A 21842-nucleotide genomic window follows, 5' to 3' on the forward strand; every position below is an offset into this window, starting at 1 on the left:
AGGTCTTGCCCTTTCTTCATTGCGTGAACAGTTGTAAAGAGAAGTGCATCATGGGAAAGTTGTGCTCGGTTTGTCTGATCTCTTTAATTGCTCTGTCATGTTTGACTTGGTAGGCATGCGCACACATATAAATGCAGTTTTATTAGTTTATCAAAGGAGACTTCTTCCACCTTATCTGTACTTAATCTGCTGATGGGCTTGAAGATCAGTGCTTCAGTGCAGCAGGAGGAAGGATTAAGGAAAGTAATAATCTTAGGGGGGAAAATACAGGAAGGAGGAGGGTGAAGGAGACATCGTTTTTCTTCGGGTCTTTTGGAGCTGTGACGTATTCACGTCAAGTAATTCATTGTCTGGAGGATTGCACACTCATGGCAAACGCTCTGAGAGAACTAGTAAGACCAGAGAAGAGGAGAGACAGATGAATGGCCAAGGAAAACTCATTAAGGGATTTTTTTTTAAATCCATTTCAACTTCTCAAAATTTCACAGCCTGTTTTTCCCCCTTTATCCTTATGTGGGCCCCACTCGCTAGTATTTGACTGGGTAAACAGATAGTCCCAGATATATCTACAATTAATTATATTGATATACCATACAACAAATGTATATATACAACTAATTTATAAAAAAAATATATGTTTTTTTTTTTAACTGGGCTTTTTGTATATTTAGTATATTTTCTGTTTTCATCTTAATTGTTATTAAAGGTTTTTTTATTATGTTGTGTGCTTTTGTCAGTTTTATTAGTTTTTTTATGTCTATATTATTTTTTATTTATTATAAGTATTATAAGTATGTTTTAAATTGAATTTATTATAAGTATTTTATATTTTTTAGTTTGTTTAGTTTTAGTTATTTTAAACTTAACAAAAATGTATTATTTTTTTTAGTTCTAGTTTTAGTGAACAAGAATAACCTTTGCCAAATAAATACTTTAACCATTAGCATTAACCAGTTCCCTGTGCTGAAACCGTGTCATGTGACTCACTCAGCCAACCAATGATCTCACACTGGCAGACTACAAGGACAGTTATGCAGCCCTCCCTTTCCCTCCACCACTCTTTCTCTCTCATACCTTCTTTCTATACCTCCCTTGTCCCCTCCCACTTCTTTGTTTCCCTTCTTCTCTTTGATGAGAACAGCAGGATGAAGACAGCAGCAGATTTATGTTCATCCCTCTACCCCCCCCCCCCCCCCCCCATCCCCAGCTGAGCGACCGCATTGACTTTATTTCTCACATTCCCTCTCTCTCTCAGTGTGAACCAGGACAGTGATCTGCTTTAGTTCTCTAATGTGTGCAGGAGATAGCGCCGGAGTGTGTGTTATCTTCCGAACACTTAACATTAAGACCTGTGCACTATTTGAAGCGGTAGATACAGCTGACCCACTCTCATGGCAGACGGAGAGCGAGCCTTTTCCATTCCATCCATTTTCCCATTGCATGTTGTTCTGCAAAAATTCAGAACTGACACCCCAGCAGTGCATTTTAAGTTTTTTTTTTAATATGCTTGTCCTCCAGTGAATGTGTGTGTGCTTGTGCACGTAAGGTTTAAAATATGCATCCGTCCTAAGAGTGCAAAAACATCTTCAGAGGAGGTCACTGTTGGTTTGAGTGTATATGTGTAAGCTTCTGTTTATTCACACTTTAGCTTCACTTGAGCTGCTCTGCTTGGCCTAGTTTTCCAGATATCTTCACATATGCGGTCCTCTTCGAGTGTGCCACTGTGACGACACTAGTGTGCAGGAGCCCATTCAAACTGGGAGGTCACGTATTTGTATCTTTGATGATTATACTTCAGGATTATTATAGACGGATTATTTCAAAACCATAAAAAAAACAGTAAAAGGCACACTTTAAGCTGTAAGGCCAGTATACATTACACTCAAGCAGGAAACCCACACCCTCCACTTCCTGTGCCTTTTCTAAACCCTCTTACCATCTCCCAGCAGTGACTGAGCACCCAGCCCAGGTGCAGATCTGACCCTGAGCTCAGGTGCTGAGCAGGGAAAAGGACTCTGCCAACTCTTTGTCTCGGATGCAGCTAAAGTGTCGAATTAGCAACAACGTTTTTGCTCTTCCTGCTCCTCATCATCATTAACTTGATGAGGAAGGCGAGAGGACGCAGAACAACTGCAGAGCAACTGCAGGACAGACACTTAGGCCAGAACATCTGACAATCTGTTGAACTCTTGCTCTCCGGGGAAAGTGCTCAGAAGCTGTATTTGACTCTGCAGAGGAGAACGTGGCAGTCACATGTAGGTCATCCTTCTCATTTGTCTGAAGACTGCTTTGATTTTGCAGGCTTGCACCAGTTAAAGGTACATGTGCGTGTGAAAGCTGAAATGAAATCTTAATGAATAATTACAAGGAAGGAAAGCAGACATGGAGTAATTATTTAGAGATAACTAGCCATCTCTGACATCCCTTATTAATGATTGATAATAAAACAGGGCTTCGGGTCTGTCTTTTGTAAGATGTGCCACAGTTCAAAATGATAATTGTCTGACAGGGATGCAACAGGCACTTTTAAGGGTGGGATGTAGAAGAGATTTGACTCCTATTTCATTCATCAATACTTTTTCTGGTGAACATAGTGTTAAAGGTGCAATAGGTGACTGTCTTCTTTGTTATGCTGGTTGAAAGTCTCTTTACATCTCCGATAGCAATCATTAAGTTAAGTGGTCTAAATATCTATATTTATATATTCTGCGTATTGCGTAGGACCAATAAACATTCGTCCAATCAAAATGCTAGGTCCGAGCATTTTAACTGGCTTCCCTACCTGCATGTCAAAGTATGTATCTGCATACCTCTGTGCCCTCTGTTCGCGCAGACAGGGTACATCATCAGCGCGTTCACCCACCTGTGCAGCCAGAACAAGATTGGTCGATCTTCCTTCCTGCTATTGTAGTACTTTGAAAGTTTTCTCGCCGATGAATTTCACATGATGTAGCCCAGCGGTTCCCGATTCCAATCCTTGCACACATATTTTGCATGTCTTGCTTAGTTAACACACCCAATTCAGATAATCAGCTCGTTAGAAGGGAGCTACGTGCATGAACTATATTTCGATGGATATGATCCCTACACCATGTTCATTGCTCCCTAACTCCCTGAGCAGGGGTTTAATTCACTTCGGAACATGGGCACATTGTACATTGTAGTAATGTTGTCTCTGGTATTTTGGTCTGTGAGAGTCTAACAATAATAATCACAATTAATCATATCCAAAATAAATGTTTTGTGTTTACGTAATATATACAGTATGTGCATATTGTGTATATTTATTATGCATATAAATACACACACATGCATGTATATATTTTGAAAATATTTACATGTATTTAAATGTATACATGTATATTCATATAACATGTTTTTCTTAAATATATACATGCATGTGTATATGTGTATATATATATATATATATATATATATATATATATATATATATATATATATACACCACACACACATACATATATCATACATAATAAATATATACAGTACACAGACTTATATTATGTAAACAAATACATTTATTTTAAATGTGATTAATCATTTGACATCCCTGATTATATACATATATATATATATATATATATATATGTATATATATATATATATATATATATATATATATATATATATATATATATATATATATATATATATATATATATATATATATATATATATATATATATATATATATATACACACACACTCACACACACACACACATAATCTAAGAAAACTGAAACCTGAAAAATTAATCATGCACAACTGTTTTCATCACTGATTATTAAAATGTTTCTTGTGCTCTTAATTAGCACCAAATGAAGATGTTACAATATATTTTTAAAGTTATTTTAAAAGTGTAAACTGTTTTTACTGTATTTTTAATCAAATAAATGCTGCCATGCAGACTTCAAATATATATGTAAAATTCACTGACCCCAAATTTGTTAACGGTAGTGGATATATATATCTCCATACATTACTGCTGTCTGTTCATTGATGGCTCTTATATTACATATTAGTGCTGCCAAATGATTAATCGTGATAAAATCTAATCCAAAATAAAGGTTTTTCTTTACATAATATATGTGTGTATAATGTCTATGTTTATTATGTATATATACTTACAAACAAACACATACATGTATATATTTAAGAAAAATATGTTGTTTTTATATTTAATATTTATCATATAAAATATAAGAATATAAATTCTTCTTAAATGTGGTTTCTATGCAGTGTGCTGTTTGTGTAATGTGCCTTGGCACAGATAAGTAGATGGGTTATGTGGTCACTGAGTGAGCCAGCGAATGCCGCAGGACAAACCGCTCACGTTCAGCGGTCATCCACTCACTATGCCTAAAAATAAGGTCACCGCGTCAACACACGGCCCCACAGCTACAGCCCTGTTTTCTCACTACATGGACGTCACCCTGATGACGACATGCTGCTGTCTGACCAGAGCCATGCAGACATACACACATGCACGTACACAAAATCAGTCACCATTCCCCACACCCATAACTGATCTATTCCTACTAAAAGATAAAAATATAAACCAGGTCGTAGTGCACGAATCAACACCATATTCATCTAGAGTCTCATACTGACAGGGATCAGCCTTCCAGCCACTCTCATTCACATTCATATTAGTCAGAGCCGCTTTCAAGCACAGCTTTATCGTAACACAAATCTGATTCACAAGAACTGTTTCCAGCCCACATATGCCACAATAACATATTAAAGGTCTAGACAAGTTAGCACGGCCCTCAAGAAGTGTGACGTCCTACCTCTAAAGTACATCTTAACACTTTTTAACACATTTCTTTTGAGGTAACATAACATGATCGGATTAATGGTAACAGAAGCTCCTCACACCTATCTGCTGGGTTAAAAAGTCTGTGAGAAATGTGGACAGACACGAAGATCTTATTAGTATTCATATGCTTTCAGGTGAAACATTTATATTTACATTTGGATAGACACGAAATGTACAATATGATCATACTGGCAGCATCTTCTTCTGATTACATCACAGCTCAAGCACAATCTGATAGCGGGACTCTCATTTAGCAGTGAACTATGAAAAAACTTTGTCAGAAAACCTATTTTAAATGGCAAAATTATTTATTTAATCAAATTAATTATTTATTTCAAACTCTTTAAAACGATTTCAAATCCTTTCAGAAATGTGTATTCTTGAAACCAATATAATGTCCAAATAGGTTAATATTTTAACTGTGAAATACATTAAAATCAATCTATTCATTAAACGAATTAAACATTCCATGAACCTCATTAACATTTGCATATTATGAAATTTGTTCATATTTATTTTGCATTTCAGATTATATGCTAATGTTTGCAAGACGAATAGTTCTATTGTGCTTTATTATGTCTCTAGGATGTTTTTCTTGAACACCACCTGATAAAGCATGTGCAGACACAGCCAACATCAGACAAACATGAAAAGGCACATCTCAGCATACTTTTACACTCATGCAATGCACAAGATACACCGACACATTTAAAAGCATTAGGGAGCAGAACTGTTTTTTTAATGAACAGAGCTGGATATCAGGAAGAGAGGACATTACAAGTGATCCACTGGCAAATTAATTTCCTAAAAGAGTGTAAATACTGACTATGAGTATGACTGTCACACTATCAAGACAAGTCTGACAACTCTGAAACATTGGCTCAAACAGTGGTGTAAGTTTGAGGCAGGGTACCTGCTTGCCCAATATTGTTTTTGCAATACCATTTAGTGACACTAGTGGTGCAGAAATCACCTCTAAACTGCTTGCAGTATTATTAGCAATGCTGTTTGTCAGGTATTGTGCCTCTACACACATCACACAACAAACACACATCAAGCATCTGCATTAAAAAAAACCCATCTGCAACAGTGCACAGAGAAGATTCATGTTTAATTCAAAATCTAATTAAGCATGTCAAAGAATAAGAGAGAAGGGAAATGTGTGTGCCTCAGCCAAGATCAAACATTCAGGATATCAGCTCTGACAGACACTGTTTGTATTAACATTAATTTCACATTCGGTCAGTTCTAAATACAAGTGTAAACACGGTCCAAAACAGATGCAATCCAAACACTCAGACGACATACGGAGGTAGTCAGACATGCATTGGATCACACTGCATTTGTCCCAGACAAAATAAAAGGACCTCATGCTCACCTCTCAGTCATCAGTTGCACTAAAACAAGGGTTTTATTTTGTGGTTTAAAATACATAAATAAAAGTGTCTAATTGAAAAAAAAAACGGAATGCAAAACATATTGAAAAACTTAAAGGTATATTTGGCAGAAGAGTGGTTCCATGAAATGTTAATAGCAAGTAAACCTGTCTTTCCTGAACACTTGTGACTGGAACGCCTGAGATAGATGTTAATACAAGATACTAGCATGTGTGTGATTATTTTGCCACCATTCCTATCCATTCCTATTCAACCCAGCACAGCACTACAGAGAAATCTGTGAAAAGTATAACATACGATAACAAAGATAGACAGAAAGAAAAAGATACTGATATGTGATAAATGAAGAGAGATTTTCTGGGCAAAGCAAAGCACAGCTAGCTGACAATACAAGAAAGAAGGCCAAGTGTGCGAGAGAGATGAGAAAAGGAGCTTTCTGTCATTATATATGATGAAGACGAACGACCATGCATCAGCCAGCCAAACAAAAATGGACTACACAAAGCCTCTCTCTTATCTTTTATCGACTCATACATGTCTACACATGACAATCACATACACAGGGACATAAATCATAACACACGGCTCATACGGTGACCCGCATACATAGAGATGAAAGACAGAAAGACCTCATCCTAAGAGATCCAAGCCAAACAAGCATATGGGCATATGGTGCAGGAAATTACCTTATCTGTCTTCTCACCACTCATCCCTCTGAAGACACCTCACTGTCCTGTTCCACTCCAATGCTCCTTTTCTTTATTTTCCATGCTATACACCCCAATTTCAGCATGCTTGTGTTGTGTATGGTCTAGACTCTAAAAGCAGAGAGGATTTGTAATGCAGTCCATTGTACTACGCTCAGCCATTCACACACACTTAAATGCCAAAATTGTTTTTCCTGCCAAAGACCCGGGATCAATATAACCAGCTTGCACCCAAACACACTCACGGTACTCTCACGCTGAATGCAGAAGTGTCTTTTTAACAGTGCAGCGCACAACGAAGAAGCTTTTACAGTGTTTGTTGCTGCGTAAAGGTGTATATTTTACTCTTTTAAGGAGTGTGTGGTGCTCTTGCCCCAAGAGAGAAGTTCAGCTGGAATGTTTTATGTTCCGTGCAAATCCAAGAGCAACTGAATATGCTGTTGTCAGATATCCAGTGGGTGTTTGAATACCTGTGTTTTGTTTTCCTGAATGGTGTGCCTAGCAACAGTGCGCTCAGTCCTTTTTCTTATGCAAAGATAACGTACATTTTGTATGTAACAAATATATGATATATAACAGTAAAAACCTCCTTAAAATGTCAGAAATCCCAATTCTCCTGATTGTTTGATGTGAAAACACACCTGCACACACATTAGGTCATCTCAGCCATGCTGCAGTGTGCCTCATTGCTTGGTAGCATCAAAACAAAACTTGCTTCATCACAGAACGCAACCATAACCACCTCTACACCACTGTCCCCAGCCATGCAACTACAATAAAAGGCATCGGGAAACATGAGGAATTTTTCATTTTTAAATTACATCTAGAAACTCCTATTCATATATGCAAGCATGCACAAACACAAACAGATATGCAAGCAATTGTTTAGGTAAAAAAAAAAGGGATCAATTGGGATTTATGCAGGTTGTTGAGAATGATTTATGGACACGCACACACAAACACCTATACACACAACCAGATGCACACATTGCAGTACTGGATTGGATGTGGTACAGTGCGACTTGTCCTGTATAAGACTAGAAGATGAGATGGTACTTATGGGACGCAACTCACACCGGACAGGCACACAGGACAACGTGTGTGTTACTTACAGTTCTGAGTAGAGGATGTGCAGGTTGCCCACATTGTCAGTGTAGTTTGCTGGACTGAGCCAGGGCAGAACCAACAGCAGCAGAGCCTTCATGACCCTCTCTCTCCAGGGTCTTGAGTCTCTCTTTTTTTTTCTTTTTTTCTCTTTCTCTAGACTGAATGCAGTGTTTCCTATCCGGCTTCCTCCCTGCCCCTTGCTTCTCCACCTCTACTACAGTTCTGACCCCCCCTCCCGCCTTTCTCTCATGTAAAAAAGCTATTCTTCCTTTTCCTTTTCTTCTTGTTTCTTTGTCTTTTCACTTTTCTTTCAATCCTCGCTTCCCTCAGGCTTTTAGCCCGGTCATCTCAGCGGTAGAGAGATCAGCAGCAGTAGAGGGAGAGGTAAAGACTGGGAGCGCTGCCAGCGGAGGAGAACAGAGAGTGCAGGATGAAGAAAGACTCGAGAAGAAAAGGTGGCAGGAGCGGCGTCTGGAGCTGGCGCAGGTGCACGGGAGCCGAGATGGAGAAGAAAAGAGAAGGGTGAGGTAGAAGGAGAAGAGGAGGCAGAGAGCGGCGTTTGCTGGCACGCTGGTCGGCTGCGATGGTTGCGTTGCAGTTTAATCTGCCCTGGGCTTCATCCAAGAGTGAGAGGATTTACGCTCACGAGCCCACATGCTGCTGTGATTGTGCGAGAGAAAGAGAGAGAGAGCGAGTATGTGAGTGTGGCAACACAGCGTCTGACTTATACTGCAGCATGCTCTACAGAGAGAGAGAGAGAGAACTGGGGCGAACCAACTAACATGGAAGAGAGGGGGAGATGTAGGCTTGGGTGGTCTATCTATCATTGTCCGTATGCCTCAAGGGTAGAGCGTGTGGCAAAGACCACCCCCCTCTGCTACGCAACGGTTCATTCAGCTATGAAGCGGTGTGTGTGTGTGCTTATGTGTACGTGTGTGTAGAGGGTAGGCATGTGGAGGATGGATGGATGGACGCATGGACGGATGGAAAGTAAGATAGATGAATGGATAGATGAACAGAAGGATAGACAGAGAGATAGAAACAGATATATTTCAGTTCAGCTGTGTGACTAGCTATAGATAGATAGATAGATAGATAGATAGATAGATAGATAGATAGATAGATAGATAGATAGATAGATAGATAGATAGATAGATAGATAGATAGATAGATTAACTTGAATATTCTTCAATCATTCTTCAAAGAGACAATAACTCACGAGATCACATAATCAGAAAATAGTTATAGGTTCAAAGATTGCTAAACTTTACAGCAGTTTCAATAACCGTATAATTTGGTGAAGGTATAGTATGTGTTATCATTAATATTGCATGTCCATAAGAGCCCTAGGACAGCCTAAGGCAGTACATTCCCTCCTCTCTACCCAGATCTGATCTAGGATTCCAGGAAAGTCTGTGCACTGCCAAATACATGCAGACACAAGCACATGCTTACGCACAGAGACAAAGTGCATCTAGATGTGCTTGACTGCAAACACGAAAAAGTTAAACAGGCCGACATGTGGCACAAGATACAAAGTTCTCAACATTTGACACAAAGCTCTAGAGCAAATGCAATCTAGCTAAAACACATCAAAGCAGCAATCAAAACTGACTTAGTACACCAAATCTTCTCACCACACAGTTATGAGTCACCAATGTAAAGGACGCCTCATGGTTTAACGTAACATGAACACAAATACTGGGACACAAACACAATATGTAGCAGCTGACACCGAAAAATTCATCTCTTGAGCTTACATGCATGGTATTAAGAGGAACTTTGTACGTTGTACAAAAGTTCTCAAAAAAAAAAATTGTGTATGGAAGGCCATTCTTACATAGAAAGAGTCTTTGGCTGGTCCTCACCAGTTCTTGTTCTGCTTAAGTCCCATCCCATTTTGAATGTTGTCCAACTTTACAGTCCTGAACCTACTGTGACCACTGGAGACTAGACATTGGAGAAAGTAGGGAGAGGAAGAGAAAGACAAAGAACTATGAATTGAAAGCCCAAGAGCACAGTATAAGGAGAGAAGGATGTGGGAGGGGAGAGGAGCAATAGAATGGAAAGAAGCAAGTGTGGGTTCTTGGGTGACTGGAGAAAAGGGCAAGTTGATTGTGTTTCCGTAAGTGGAATTTTAAATGAGAGGGAAACTTTCCATTAACGCCAGTAACAAAATGCAATTAATTTCAACAGAGGCCCTCAGGCCTGTGGAGCACTAATGATTCAGAAACAGTCCACAGGAACGGCAGAGACTCTACCATCCTGAAAATGGCAAGAGTGAGCGAGAGTTCCAATAAAAACCATTAGTTAGCATAACGTCCCCGAAGGCACTGAGGTGGAAGATATCTTAGTCGGTTAAACAGGGGTCACTGTGGGGTTGCTACCTCTGAGGAGTGGAGAACAAAAGAATCCTCTTACGAAATAAACAAAGCAAAATGCATGCACGCAGACAGATATGTGCTCGACACATGTCTTCTATTGAGGCGAATCGCGGACAAGAGTCTTTTATGAAAGACAATAAATGAAGGGCTGCTTATGAATGCCAATGAGAAGATGAAGCGTGAATACATCAGTCACATTCAGCAATTCAAAACTTGCTTATACAGTTAAATACATTAAACTGTGCTTTGCGAATCCTTTATGTTAACCTCAAATCAAGACATCTGAAGACGAGTCCTTACTGAAAATGTCCTTCAAACCTTAAGGCTGAATGTCTGGATCAACATCTTTAAAACTGAAAAACTGTTTTTTAGCCAATAAGACTTAGGTTTTAGTTTTGGGTTAGGATTAGGGTTGGCCTCATATTTATCTCCCCACCACTATTTTTTCGTGATTTCATCTGGTTGTAAACATTACAGTGTGGTCACATTTACTGTGGCTTGGCAAAATTTCACAAGTGAAATCCAGTCAGTTCAACGGGAACTGGTGTAATGCAATTTCACCAGATAAACTTCCGGTGGTGAATACATTTCCCTGTGCAAATTTGCAGCAATTGCCAATAACAAGCATCTTGGTTGATGTTCATCAGTGACCTCTGTGTGGGCAGAAACGCGTAACTAAGCAACAAAAAAAACAAAAAAAAAACATAAGATCCACAATGGATAAGCAGCAACTACTCACCAACATTATAATCCTGTCAATAAAAACGTCTGTTTGGAAAGCAGTTATTTAGGGTTGATTTGATTGCTGGCTTGCAGAATAGCTTGGTATGTTCAACTCATTGTCATTATACCTGTATGTAATTCATGGTATTTTGTCACATCTTGTTCTGCTTTTTTTTCTCTGAGCAATGGTAAATGTGACCACACCATGGTGGGGACCAGCATTATAGAAAGGTCTGAAAATGGACAGATACAATTATAAAACATATCTGCTTGGCTCATGAATATTGAAGGGATAGTTCACCCAAAACGGAAAATTATGTCATTAATTACTATCAAATTAGGATTTTTTGATGAAATCCTAGAGCTTTCTGACCCTGCATAAACAGCAAATGAAATACAGAAAGGTACAGTAGTAAGGACATTATTAAAATAGTCCATGTGACATCAGTACTTCAACAGTTCCACCATAAAGCTACGAGAATTCTTTTTATGAGAAAACCAAAATAACGACATTATTCAATCATTTCTTCTCTTCCATGTCGGTCTTCAACACGCAGAGTTGAATGTAGAGGTAAAACCCAGACACCCTACACCTTGTTTACAAGCAGAGGAACACGAGAGTAAGAGAAGAAATTGTTGAATAAAGTCATTGTTTTTGTCATCTTTGCACACAAAAATTATTCTTGTAGCTTAATAAAATTAAGGTTGAACCACTGCTATCAAATAAACTATTTTATCAATGTCCTCACTACCTTTCTGGGCCAAGAATGTGGTAGTTGCATTGGTGTCTATGGAGGGTAAGAAAGCTCTCAGATTTCATTCAAAATATCTTAATCCGTGTTCCGAAGATGAACAAAAGTATTAAGGGGTTTGGAACGACATGAGGGTGAGTAATTATTGACAGAATAAATTTTTTGGGGTAACTAACCCTCAAAGAAACATTACCTAATTTGTATTTAAAAGGCTAAAAAAAAGTCCTAATTAATTTGCTGACAGATAAATAAGCATTTGGCATAGTAAGATGGCTGCTTTAGTGTTTGCATCCATGCAGCTGTTTGGCTTCAGGTAAAATAAACATAAAAAACAATGATATTTCTCATAGACCATGCCCTCTGGTAGTATTTGGGTTATGATTAAAGCAATATTGCTCCCGGACCAACAAAAGAAGCAGATCTATGTTCTACTTGGCTTAATCACATTGTACATGATCCAAACCTGTCTACCGCCATCCTAAATTTCATCAAGAATCTCAAATCCTGTTAAGAGCTCTACTATCACATCAAAACAGCTTAGAGAGTGTTTCCTCACCGGCTCCTGATGTGTCCCTCCACTTCTCCCCGCAGCATCACTTCTGTGCAGTGTTCTGTAAAGGGGCAGGACACCATCAGTTTATCCAGCAGCTTGTGCACTAGCAGGCTGGACTTCCGGCAGGTCTGCAGCATCAGGGGAGTGCGGTCCACCGGGCAGAAGTCGCTCTCCAGCAGGAAGTTTGTCAGGCATTCCTGGCAATAGGTATGTCCACAGGGGGTGTCCAGTGGCCGGATCAAAGGCTGAAGGCAGATGTGGCACATAAGGTCATCATCCACCTCCTCTTTGTAGGAATATTCATGGTTCTCCTCCTGTAGGTGCCGTTGTCCACAGACATGGCAAAGGTCAAGAGGAGGGGACGTGGGACTGACTCCTGTTGCACCACAAACAGGTATGGCCTCAGCACCCTCCTCTTCCTGATGACTCATTGTGTAATTGTGTCGAAGATTTACTGAATCTTTGTGGTTGGAGGGCTTTGTTGTGTCAGGTTGCGTTTTGAGCCATCCACCTGTATGGGAGGAGCACATAAAAAGAAGAAGTGAAAAGAAACTGTCGTTAATGGCAAATAGGTGTGTCCACATAATAATCTTGCTAGCTGACTTTGCCGGAAAGCCAGTTCGCACACACCCAAAGTCACAGTTTAGCAAAAAGAGGGCAGCAAAAATGAGTTTATACTTTCTGCCCGTTCTGCTCTTACTCTATTTTTAATTCCCTGAGCTGGCAGAAGGATAAATGTCAGACTGATCCAAAACTCATTTTATATTCCACTGGCAACAGAAATATCAATATTGCACCTGAGACTCTTAATAAACCCAGTTGGAGAAAAAAAAGTTATTTTATAACTGGCACTCCTAGCTTAGCATAGTCTCTATAGACAGTTGTTTTATAATAAATTAATAAATGTTTCACCGTAAAAACAATCACATACAGGTATGGAATAACATGTGGGTGAGTAAATGATGACAAATGTTTAACTTCATACTTTATCTTTAAAGAAATGCTGTGGTCAGGATGTTCTTGCATAAGAACCTGCATCACCACACCTGTTGCACACAGACATCTCATTTGCACGTGGGAGTTTGTATGGTTATGATGGGAGTGTAATTTTATTACTGCCATAAAATTTTGTCTGGAGTGTCTGAGTACAATCTCTGCACTGAACACAAAGTCTCGTTATATCTTTCTATGAGCTTGAATATAGCTCCTCCGATTGTGTGAAGTCTGTTGATTTGAACAGGAAACCCTTGAACGACAGTGCACTCCAGGTGAATGCATGAGAATAGCTTTATTGTCTGCCTCCCTGTAATCTGATCTAAGCTTAACCAGGACTATAAGAGTACACACACACACACACACACACACATACACACTCCCACCCATAAAGGAGTGTGCCCAAGGACACAGTTATACCTGGCAACCCTGCGTTCTCCGTAAATCATCATCTCTTTAATGATCCTTTAGAGTGATGATATGGCTTGAGTATGCAACTGCACTGCATTACACACACACACACACACACAGAGAGAGAGAGAGAGAGAGAGAGAGAGAGATCCACACACACAAAATAATTGCTTTTACCCTGTGGATCTTATTCAATTGGAATTTTCCATTTTCTTTTGTCTTCCCGGATTCAAAGGGACTTCTATTGAAAGATCCATTGCTCTAAACAAACAGAATGACAGGACTTAATAGCTACTTGTTTCATTTTACTTTCTTTCTTTCAACTCTGTCTCTTTCACTCATATTTTCCTCTGAGGAAATAATATTGTTTCTCGGGTGACCTTTGGCACAGAGGAAAGCGGTGGTAAGTGTACTAAGCATAAAAAAGTGTTAATGGCATTAAAGTGCACAATCAACCAGAAAGCTACACACATAAAAATAACAGTATAATCTTAGATCCAGTGGGATCATTGCTTAATGACTGAAAAAGCTGAAAATATCCTCAATAAATGGCTTAATGCAAGGAATATACTGACAGACACAGAACATACTGTAGTGTATTAATGGTTCAGTCATTTGAGCCTAATCACCCTTGTCTTGTGTGTGTGTTGTGTGTCAGCACTTTTATATCACTCAGCACAGACAAACACATACTTTCCCATCACACAAAGTGAACAGCAATGCACCAATGAAGGAATTAATGCAAAAGTAGACACAAAATTATATAGTGGGGTCCAAAAGTCTAAGACTACTAGTGAAAATGCTCATAGATGGCATTTTTCCCCTGTAACATCTCAGCCTTGCAATACCACCCGTGCTTCTAATAGAAGAGAACAGATAGCACGCTTGATGAAGAAAAGTGGCAGAAGGGTGGATCTCTTGCTATCTTGCTCCTGCTGTGGATCTGTATTTGACTTCACCGCTCTTTGTTCAGACATGTTGTAGAACATTCCACAGTGTATCTGAATCTTTGGATACTCTTGATTCTTGATGCATACATACTATCATACAGTATATCTATACCCACACAAAATATTATGCAATAATTTTGTTGAACAGGGTTGAATGGTTGAGTTATAGGTCCTAATGAAGAGCCTTAGGGTTCCCTTTTGATTAGACATTCAACTGTTAAGTCATATAGTTAATGAATAATGCAATAACTCCATACTGTGATCAATGCTCATATAATGGCTATTCAGACATTATGGATATTAATGAGCATAGCCACCCACAAAAAATAACACACTTAAAGAGATGACAGAAGTGGGTGTTCTGAGTGAGGAAAATAATTACAAATAATGCAAATATATTTCAGAAGAGACATTTTGAATAAAAAGTGCATATGAGAAATGAGGTTATATGTTTAAGGTATGTAGGAGAAGAACATCAAAACTTCACGCAAGCATAGCATGGGGAGAGTTACATAAGTGTTCATATGGAAATGTACATAGCTCACCCCCACCCTTCTCTTTCTGTATGAACCCCTCTCTTTTCTTCCTCTTTAACCCACTTTTCTTCCAACACGTTTTCATCAGTTCCTTTAGAATCTTGTCTTAATAATCCTATCTGTTCCACTCTATGCCATCTTTTGTTTATACTGATGTTATGTCACATATATAGTGTGGTTCAAAAATTCTTAGTGTGGTCTTGTAATTTTTTTCATTTTACATTTTAAAATATTTTAATTAAAAATTATGTAATTATAATATAATATAATATAATATAATATAATATAATATAATTTAATATAATATAATATAATATAATATAATATAATATAATATAATATAATATAATATAATATAATATAATATAATATAATGCCATCTAGCAAATGACTAGTATTTTGTAGGATTTTTTTTTACTGTTTTACACTCCATAAATGTCTTATCACTGATAAAAGCCTAACAGTTATGCCATATAAAGTAAAATTCAATAAAGATAACAGCAAACATAGCAAAAGTGAGGCTATAATTCTCCATTTCCACACACACACATCCACGCACACTGACAGGTGACATGATCTGGTGGTCAAAACCGCTGACAAAAACTCAGTCTAACCAAAAGAATAATGATGGCGATGATCAATCTAAGCTAAAGGTGTTTAGATGAATCAACACCTGTGCCATGCTTACACATGCCTCCTTGTGCACAAACACACACATTTACACAGGCTTTGTGACTTCAAAGGATTCATCTTGCTTTATACACAAATTTAGTTTCTCCACAGCTGTGCTGAGTCAACAAGTACATGGTTACCAAACAAAAATCAGCTTCAGGTGAAAGTGTGATGAGTGAAATGTTAGAGATAAAATGTGCTGATTACATATACTCAGACCGGTGTATTTCTCCTGCTTACCTGAACAGGTAATCCAACCGCTCCGGCAGAGGGAAAATGAGAAAGGACCGTGAATGAGAGAAAGTAAAAGAGAAAATAAAAGGACTTTGGCCCTGTGGCCACAAGTTAAAAATTTCCCTGATGTCCAGTAAACTTTGAAAGTTGTCCTATTGGTCTTCAAGGAAGTATTTTAATCCAGGGACCCCTGGCCATCCTGTAATGCACTGGGACGCCAACTTCTGTTGCACACATGCATGCACCTGATACAGGAAGTGAGAGAGAAGAGGCAGAGCTAAAACGGTAGGCAGGTAAACATGAGAACTGCCCTAACCTGTTCTGGTATGGCCAGGAACTGGTTTACCCTCACTCACACACACGGTATAACTGTGAGGAAGATAGCAGTCTCTGAACATTATACTTTAGAAATAAAGAAATAAGTTTGTGTGTACAATAAACCATGCCAAAAACATGGCTACAACTAAAGTAGAATCTATCACAACAAACAAATGCCATTTTTTAAGGAAGTACATTTACTGTATGCTGTCACACCAAACTGAATGCAAACACAGCGGTGGCATGTGGCAAGCTGTGACATGCCTCTGAGAAATCCTCATACATAACCATGAACAAAGTGCTTTAAGAACCCCCAAACAATTCAGTAAAGCTGATTTTCACTATCCAGAGGCCCACACCCAACCAACGACACCAGACAGAGAGGAAAGGCTGGTCTTATCTTCGCATTTGGTTAGGATCTTTGTCTGGGTGGGGGTTACCTGCACAAAAACAACTGTAGATATTTGTCTTCAGTTCACTTGCTGTGGATTTGATTTCTCAGGAAACCGTGTGTCATAATGTTTGTGTGCGTATGAGCTGTGTGATTAAGAAAGATTGTATGGAGATCAGGGGCGGTTTTTACAACTCATGCTTGGTAAAGTTTTGTCTCTTCCTGAGAAATATGAGGTGCGATCATTTCAATTTGTGAGAATTTTTCAGAGAGAGAGACAGAGATTTAATATTGTTTCAATGTCCCATATATTTATTCAGCTCCCAAAATCAATCTATCTATCTATCTATCTATCTATCTATCTATCTATCTATCTATCTATCTATCTGTCTGTCTGTCTGTCTGTCTGTCTGTCTGTCTGTCTGTCTGTCTGTCTGTCTGTCTGTCTGTCTGTCTGTCTGTCTGTCTGTCTGTCTGTCTGTCTGTCTGTCTGTCTGTCTGTCTGTCTGTCTGTCTGTCTGTCTGTCTGTCTGTCTGTCTGTCTATCTATCTATCTATCTATCTATCTGTCTGTCTGTCTGTCTGTCTGTATGTATGTATGTCTATTATTCTTCCAATTATGAATGAAATGTTCAATTGCCTGTTTTGCTTGTTGCTCCCATCAAAATGCTCAATTACAGAGTGCATTTGAAGTGGAATGAAGTCATTTAAAGTGGAATGTACTGCATGTTATGATCTGTACCTGGGCCCTATTTCACAGGGTTTTCACACTGAATATCAGCAAGCCTAACAGTAAATACACTTAACTGTAATTCTCTGAAAATATCAGTATCAAATATCAACATCAATTATTACAGTAGAGCAATGACAAACTCTCTGTGGGCATAACTGGTTGGTAAATAAATAAATAAACATGCTTCCCTTTCATTTGCATTTTAACTTTAATTTCAGTTGCGTTCAACTCCTTTACATAAAATTTCTAAATTCATAGTTAAGGGTTTCAAGCTGACTTTGAGTTACTCAATCACACATTAAGTAACAAGTGATGTTCTAAATAACTTTTTCATTGCTGAATTTATTAAACAAGGAAGGGATAGAGCTGATTTTTCAAACAGGTTTATATATTCTGACACATAGTATAAATTAATCAGAAAGCACATGTAACCAGAGGGTGTTTTTGCATCTACACACACGTGCATGTTTAAATGGGTCATCTGTGTTTGTGCGTCACGGTGTGAATATTTAGACAATTACTGGTCTTTGAATCATGAGACAGCTCACAAGTTCAAACTTTGAATAATTACTGTAAGTGTTTCACTTCATAGGCAAATAAACTTTGTTTTAAATAAATCCAAGACCAGAATAACATATCAACCAGCACATCAAAAACTAAAGTCTCAGAACTAAGAATGCTGGGGCAAGTTAATCAAGGTCTGAAGGGTTACTAGAAAGTTACAGGCAGGTGAGTTTTAATTAAGGTTGGAGCTGAACTCTGGAGGGCAGCTGCTCTCCTGGACCGGAGATGGGCACCCCTGCTTTACAGTATGACACTAGCAGATATTTTGATTAAATTAAACACAGCTTGCCATTACTATCCGATCATTATTTCTAAAAAGGGTAAAAACAAATAAAAATAAACATATATATGTATATATACAGGACAGACCATAAGTTTGGACACACCTTCTCATTCAAAGAGTTTTCTTTATTTTCATGACTATGAAAATTGTAGAGTCACACTGAAGGCATCAAAACTATGAATTAACACATGTGGAATTATATACATAACAAAAAAGTGTGAAACAACTGAAAATATGTCATATTGTAGGTTCTTCAAAGTAGCCAGCTTTTGCTTTGATTACTGCTTTGCACACTCTTGACATTCTCTTGATGAGCTTCAAGAGGTAGTCACCTGAAATGCTCTTCCAACAGTCTTGAAGGAGTTCCCCGAGAGATGCTTAGCACTTGTTGGCCCTTTTGCCTTCTGTCTGCGGTCCAGCTCATCCCTAAACCATCTCGATTGGGTTCAGGTCCAGTGACTGTGGAGGCCAGGTCATCTGGCACAGCACCCCATCACTCTCCTTCTTGGTCAAATAGCCCTCGATACCTTCAGTGTGACTCGACAATTTTCAAGGTAATGAAAATAAAGAAAACTCTTTGAATGAGAAGGTGTGTCCAAACTTTTGGTCTTTCCTGTGTGTGTAGATATATATATATATATATATATATATATATATATATATATTGCTTAAACTTCTGGTAATACTGTCATGTAAAAGTCAAGTTACATTGGATGCAAAAACAAATTCCAAATTCCAGAGAAAGAAGAGGAATACTAAATGGATAAGAATTTTGGTTATTCTATATTCAGAAAATGCACTGAAATAATAGAAAAAGAGCTTATTTTGATGATAAGAGCAACAGCGGAGTGCATGAAATATTAAAACAAAGCAGGTAATCAATCAGCTATGACAACTGACTGAACAGATGTAAAAAAAAAAAAAAAAAAAAAATGGTTTTATAGAGCTGTCTGCTTTGATTAATGTGAAATCAGTGAAATCAGAGTTTATTCTTAAATTTGATTCTGGACTATAATATTTATGATGCCACTTTCATGTATTGATTTATTTATTTATTTATTTTTCCAGATAAGGCACTTAATTTATGAAATATATTTGGTTGCTTTTGGTTTCGGACTGAACACTGTCTTACAATCTGTATTGTTAAAAGCACTTTATAAATAAAGGTGACTTTCAAAAGTTTGAGGTCTGAAAGATTTGTTAAATATTTTTTAAAGAAGTCTCTTATGCTCACCAACACTGCATTTTTTTGCAGCCTTGCTGAAACAATATTACAGTAAAAACATAAATATTGTGAAATATTATTACAATTTAAAACAATGTATAATAAGTGATTTGTGATTTGATTTGGCTTCAGTGACACATTTTCAGTGCTCTTTGATCAGCATTTCTTTGAAATCTAAATCTTTTGTTATTTCTTGCATACCTGAATAAGACTGACCACAAACATACCACAAACTTTTGATCAGCGGTATACAACTATGATAAAACATCATAGTAATATGGCTATGTGTGTGATCATTAATAACTCATTAGATCATAAGTGAGCACAAGTAGGGCATAACTGGCTCAGAAACACAGTTTATGACATCATGACAATGCCCACAGAATCCCACATCGAATGAGTCACACACATACACACTAACATAAAAGCAGACTTGTAAGCACATCCAGGCCAGCTTGATTTATATGCTTTAGTTATTGACACCAGCTGTGCATTTGCATGCCTTACAGTATGTATGCCTGTATATATCATTACAGTATAATGATAAAAGCTCATGCAGCTGATCTATTACTGTATAACACACACATAAACACACATTTCAAGGTGACTTTAATGCTGTGGTGCAATGGAAACACCCCGCCTTCCCATGATGCTGTGTGGTGACCTACTGTCACCCTCATCATCCTCTCACTGACCCCCCTGCAGAGAATGAGAGGCGACACGCACACACACACATGCACACACACACACACATACACACTCCTGTGAGATCTTTTAGACAGGATATTCACCTTTTCTTTCTGTTTTGTTCTACTTCTCATTCTATCACTCCTGCGGTCTTACTTACAGGAAGTAGTTTGCATACTATTTTCAGTTCAGTCATTTTATTTTAGTCCACTCTCTTCTTGCATCTTGCAATTAATTCTTGCATCTTGCATATTATTCTCTCTCCTCCTAATAATTAAAGTAATGCTTTACAAAAAGGTTCCATTTGTTAATATTAGTTAACTACATTATTTAACATGAACTTACAATGAAACATACTTCTAAGAATTAATCCATCTTAGTTTATGTTACTTTAATGTTAACTAATTTCTTAAAATGAAAAGTTGTATCTGTTAATATTAGTTTATGTACAGTGTGTGAGCTAATGTTAATGACCTAGTGTCTTAAAATGAACAGAAGTATTTTTTTTATAAACTAACATTATGTCAGTTGTTGAAGTAATATTCCCATTTCACTCTTCCATCTACTTCATCTTTTTTTTCTCAGACTTGGACAGTATGACATTCTGATCAATAATTAGATCTATAACATAATCCTTGGTTTTTGTCAGTATATATTAATTTATTAACAAATGCATAAAAATATGATTCATACTGACTTCTATGATAAGCATGTTTTTAATTTCTGAATTTAAATTTATATATATATATATATATATATATATATATATATATATATATATATATATATATATATATATATATATATATATATATATATATCATTATAAGAAATAATATCTAATATCATAACTAAGAAAAATCCTTATTAATAATTCATTTATAAAGAAAACCAAAACAGTTTGTCATCATTTTTTTTATGTATTTTAACAAAAATTCTTCTCTGCTTGAAAAACAGCAAAATCATCTGGTTTCACCAGCATACATTCAATAAATAAACAAAACATCTGACATTCAATTTTAATTTGAAACTTAATTTGCTTTGTTTCTTTTTTTTCTTGTTTGTTTGTTTTTTGTTTTGTTTTGTTTTTTCATGTATTTTTTAATATATAAATTACACAACGAGTCGCCCAATTATTATTGTATTTATTTTGTAATTTAAGACTAACTTAAGTCTGAGGCAGAGAACAAGAAGGATGTGTAGAAGAGAGAGCTAAAGACAGTAATAGTGCTAGAGTCAGTATTCCTTCATCAGTCTGAATAGGTTTGACAGAGTTTAGGCTTAAAATCTGATTCATATCAGGCTCTAAATCAGTCTGGGTGCATATCTAGTTTAGTTTGAGTCTAATCCAGTCCACAAATCCCAGTGTGAGTCTGGAACTT

At 37.4% G+C, this 21842-nt stretch overlaps 1 protein-coding gene across 5 annotated transcripts in view; it reads right to left on the reverse strand.

The window, feature by feature from the left end:
- lnx1 (ligand of numb-protein X 1) overlaps positions 1-16488 on the reverse strand; it is a 36243-nt gene extending 19755 nt beyond the window's left edge. The window contains exons 1-2 of one of the 5 annotated variants that reach the window (XM_052586792.1): positions 16266-16488; positions 12467-12974 (exon numbers count right to left, since the gene is read on the reverse strand). In XM_052586792.1, the coding sequence (XP_052442752.1) occupies positions 12467-12894 (428 nt within the window). In that variant the 5' untranslated portion in view covers positions 12895-12974; positions 16266-16488. Of the gene's footprint in view, positions 1-8056; positions 8759-9891; positions 10018-12466; positions 12975-16265 lie in introns of those variants that run through there. The other 4 variants (XM_052586791.1, XM_052586796.1, XM_052586795.1 and 1 more) reach the window with 4 other exon arrangements.
- Positions 16489-21842: the final 5354 nt, after the last annotated feature.

Source organism: Carassius gibelio, chromosome B20, assembly GCF_023724105.1.
Source record: "Carassius gibelio isolate Cgi1373 ecotype wild population from Czech Republic chromosome B20, carGib1.2-hapl.c, whole genome shotgun sequence".
Lineage (NCBI taxonomy): Eukaryota > Metazoa > Chordata > Actinopteri > Cypriniformes > Cyprinidae > Carassius > Carassius gibelio.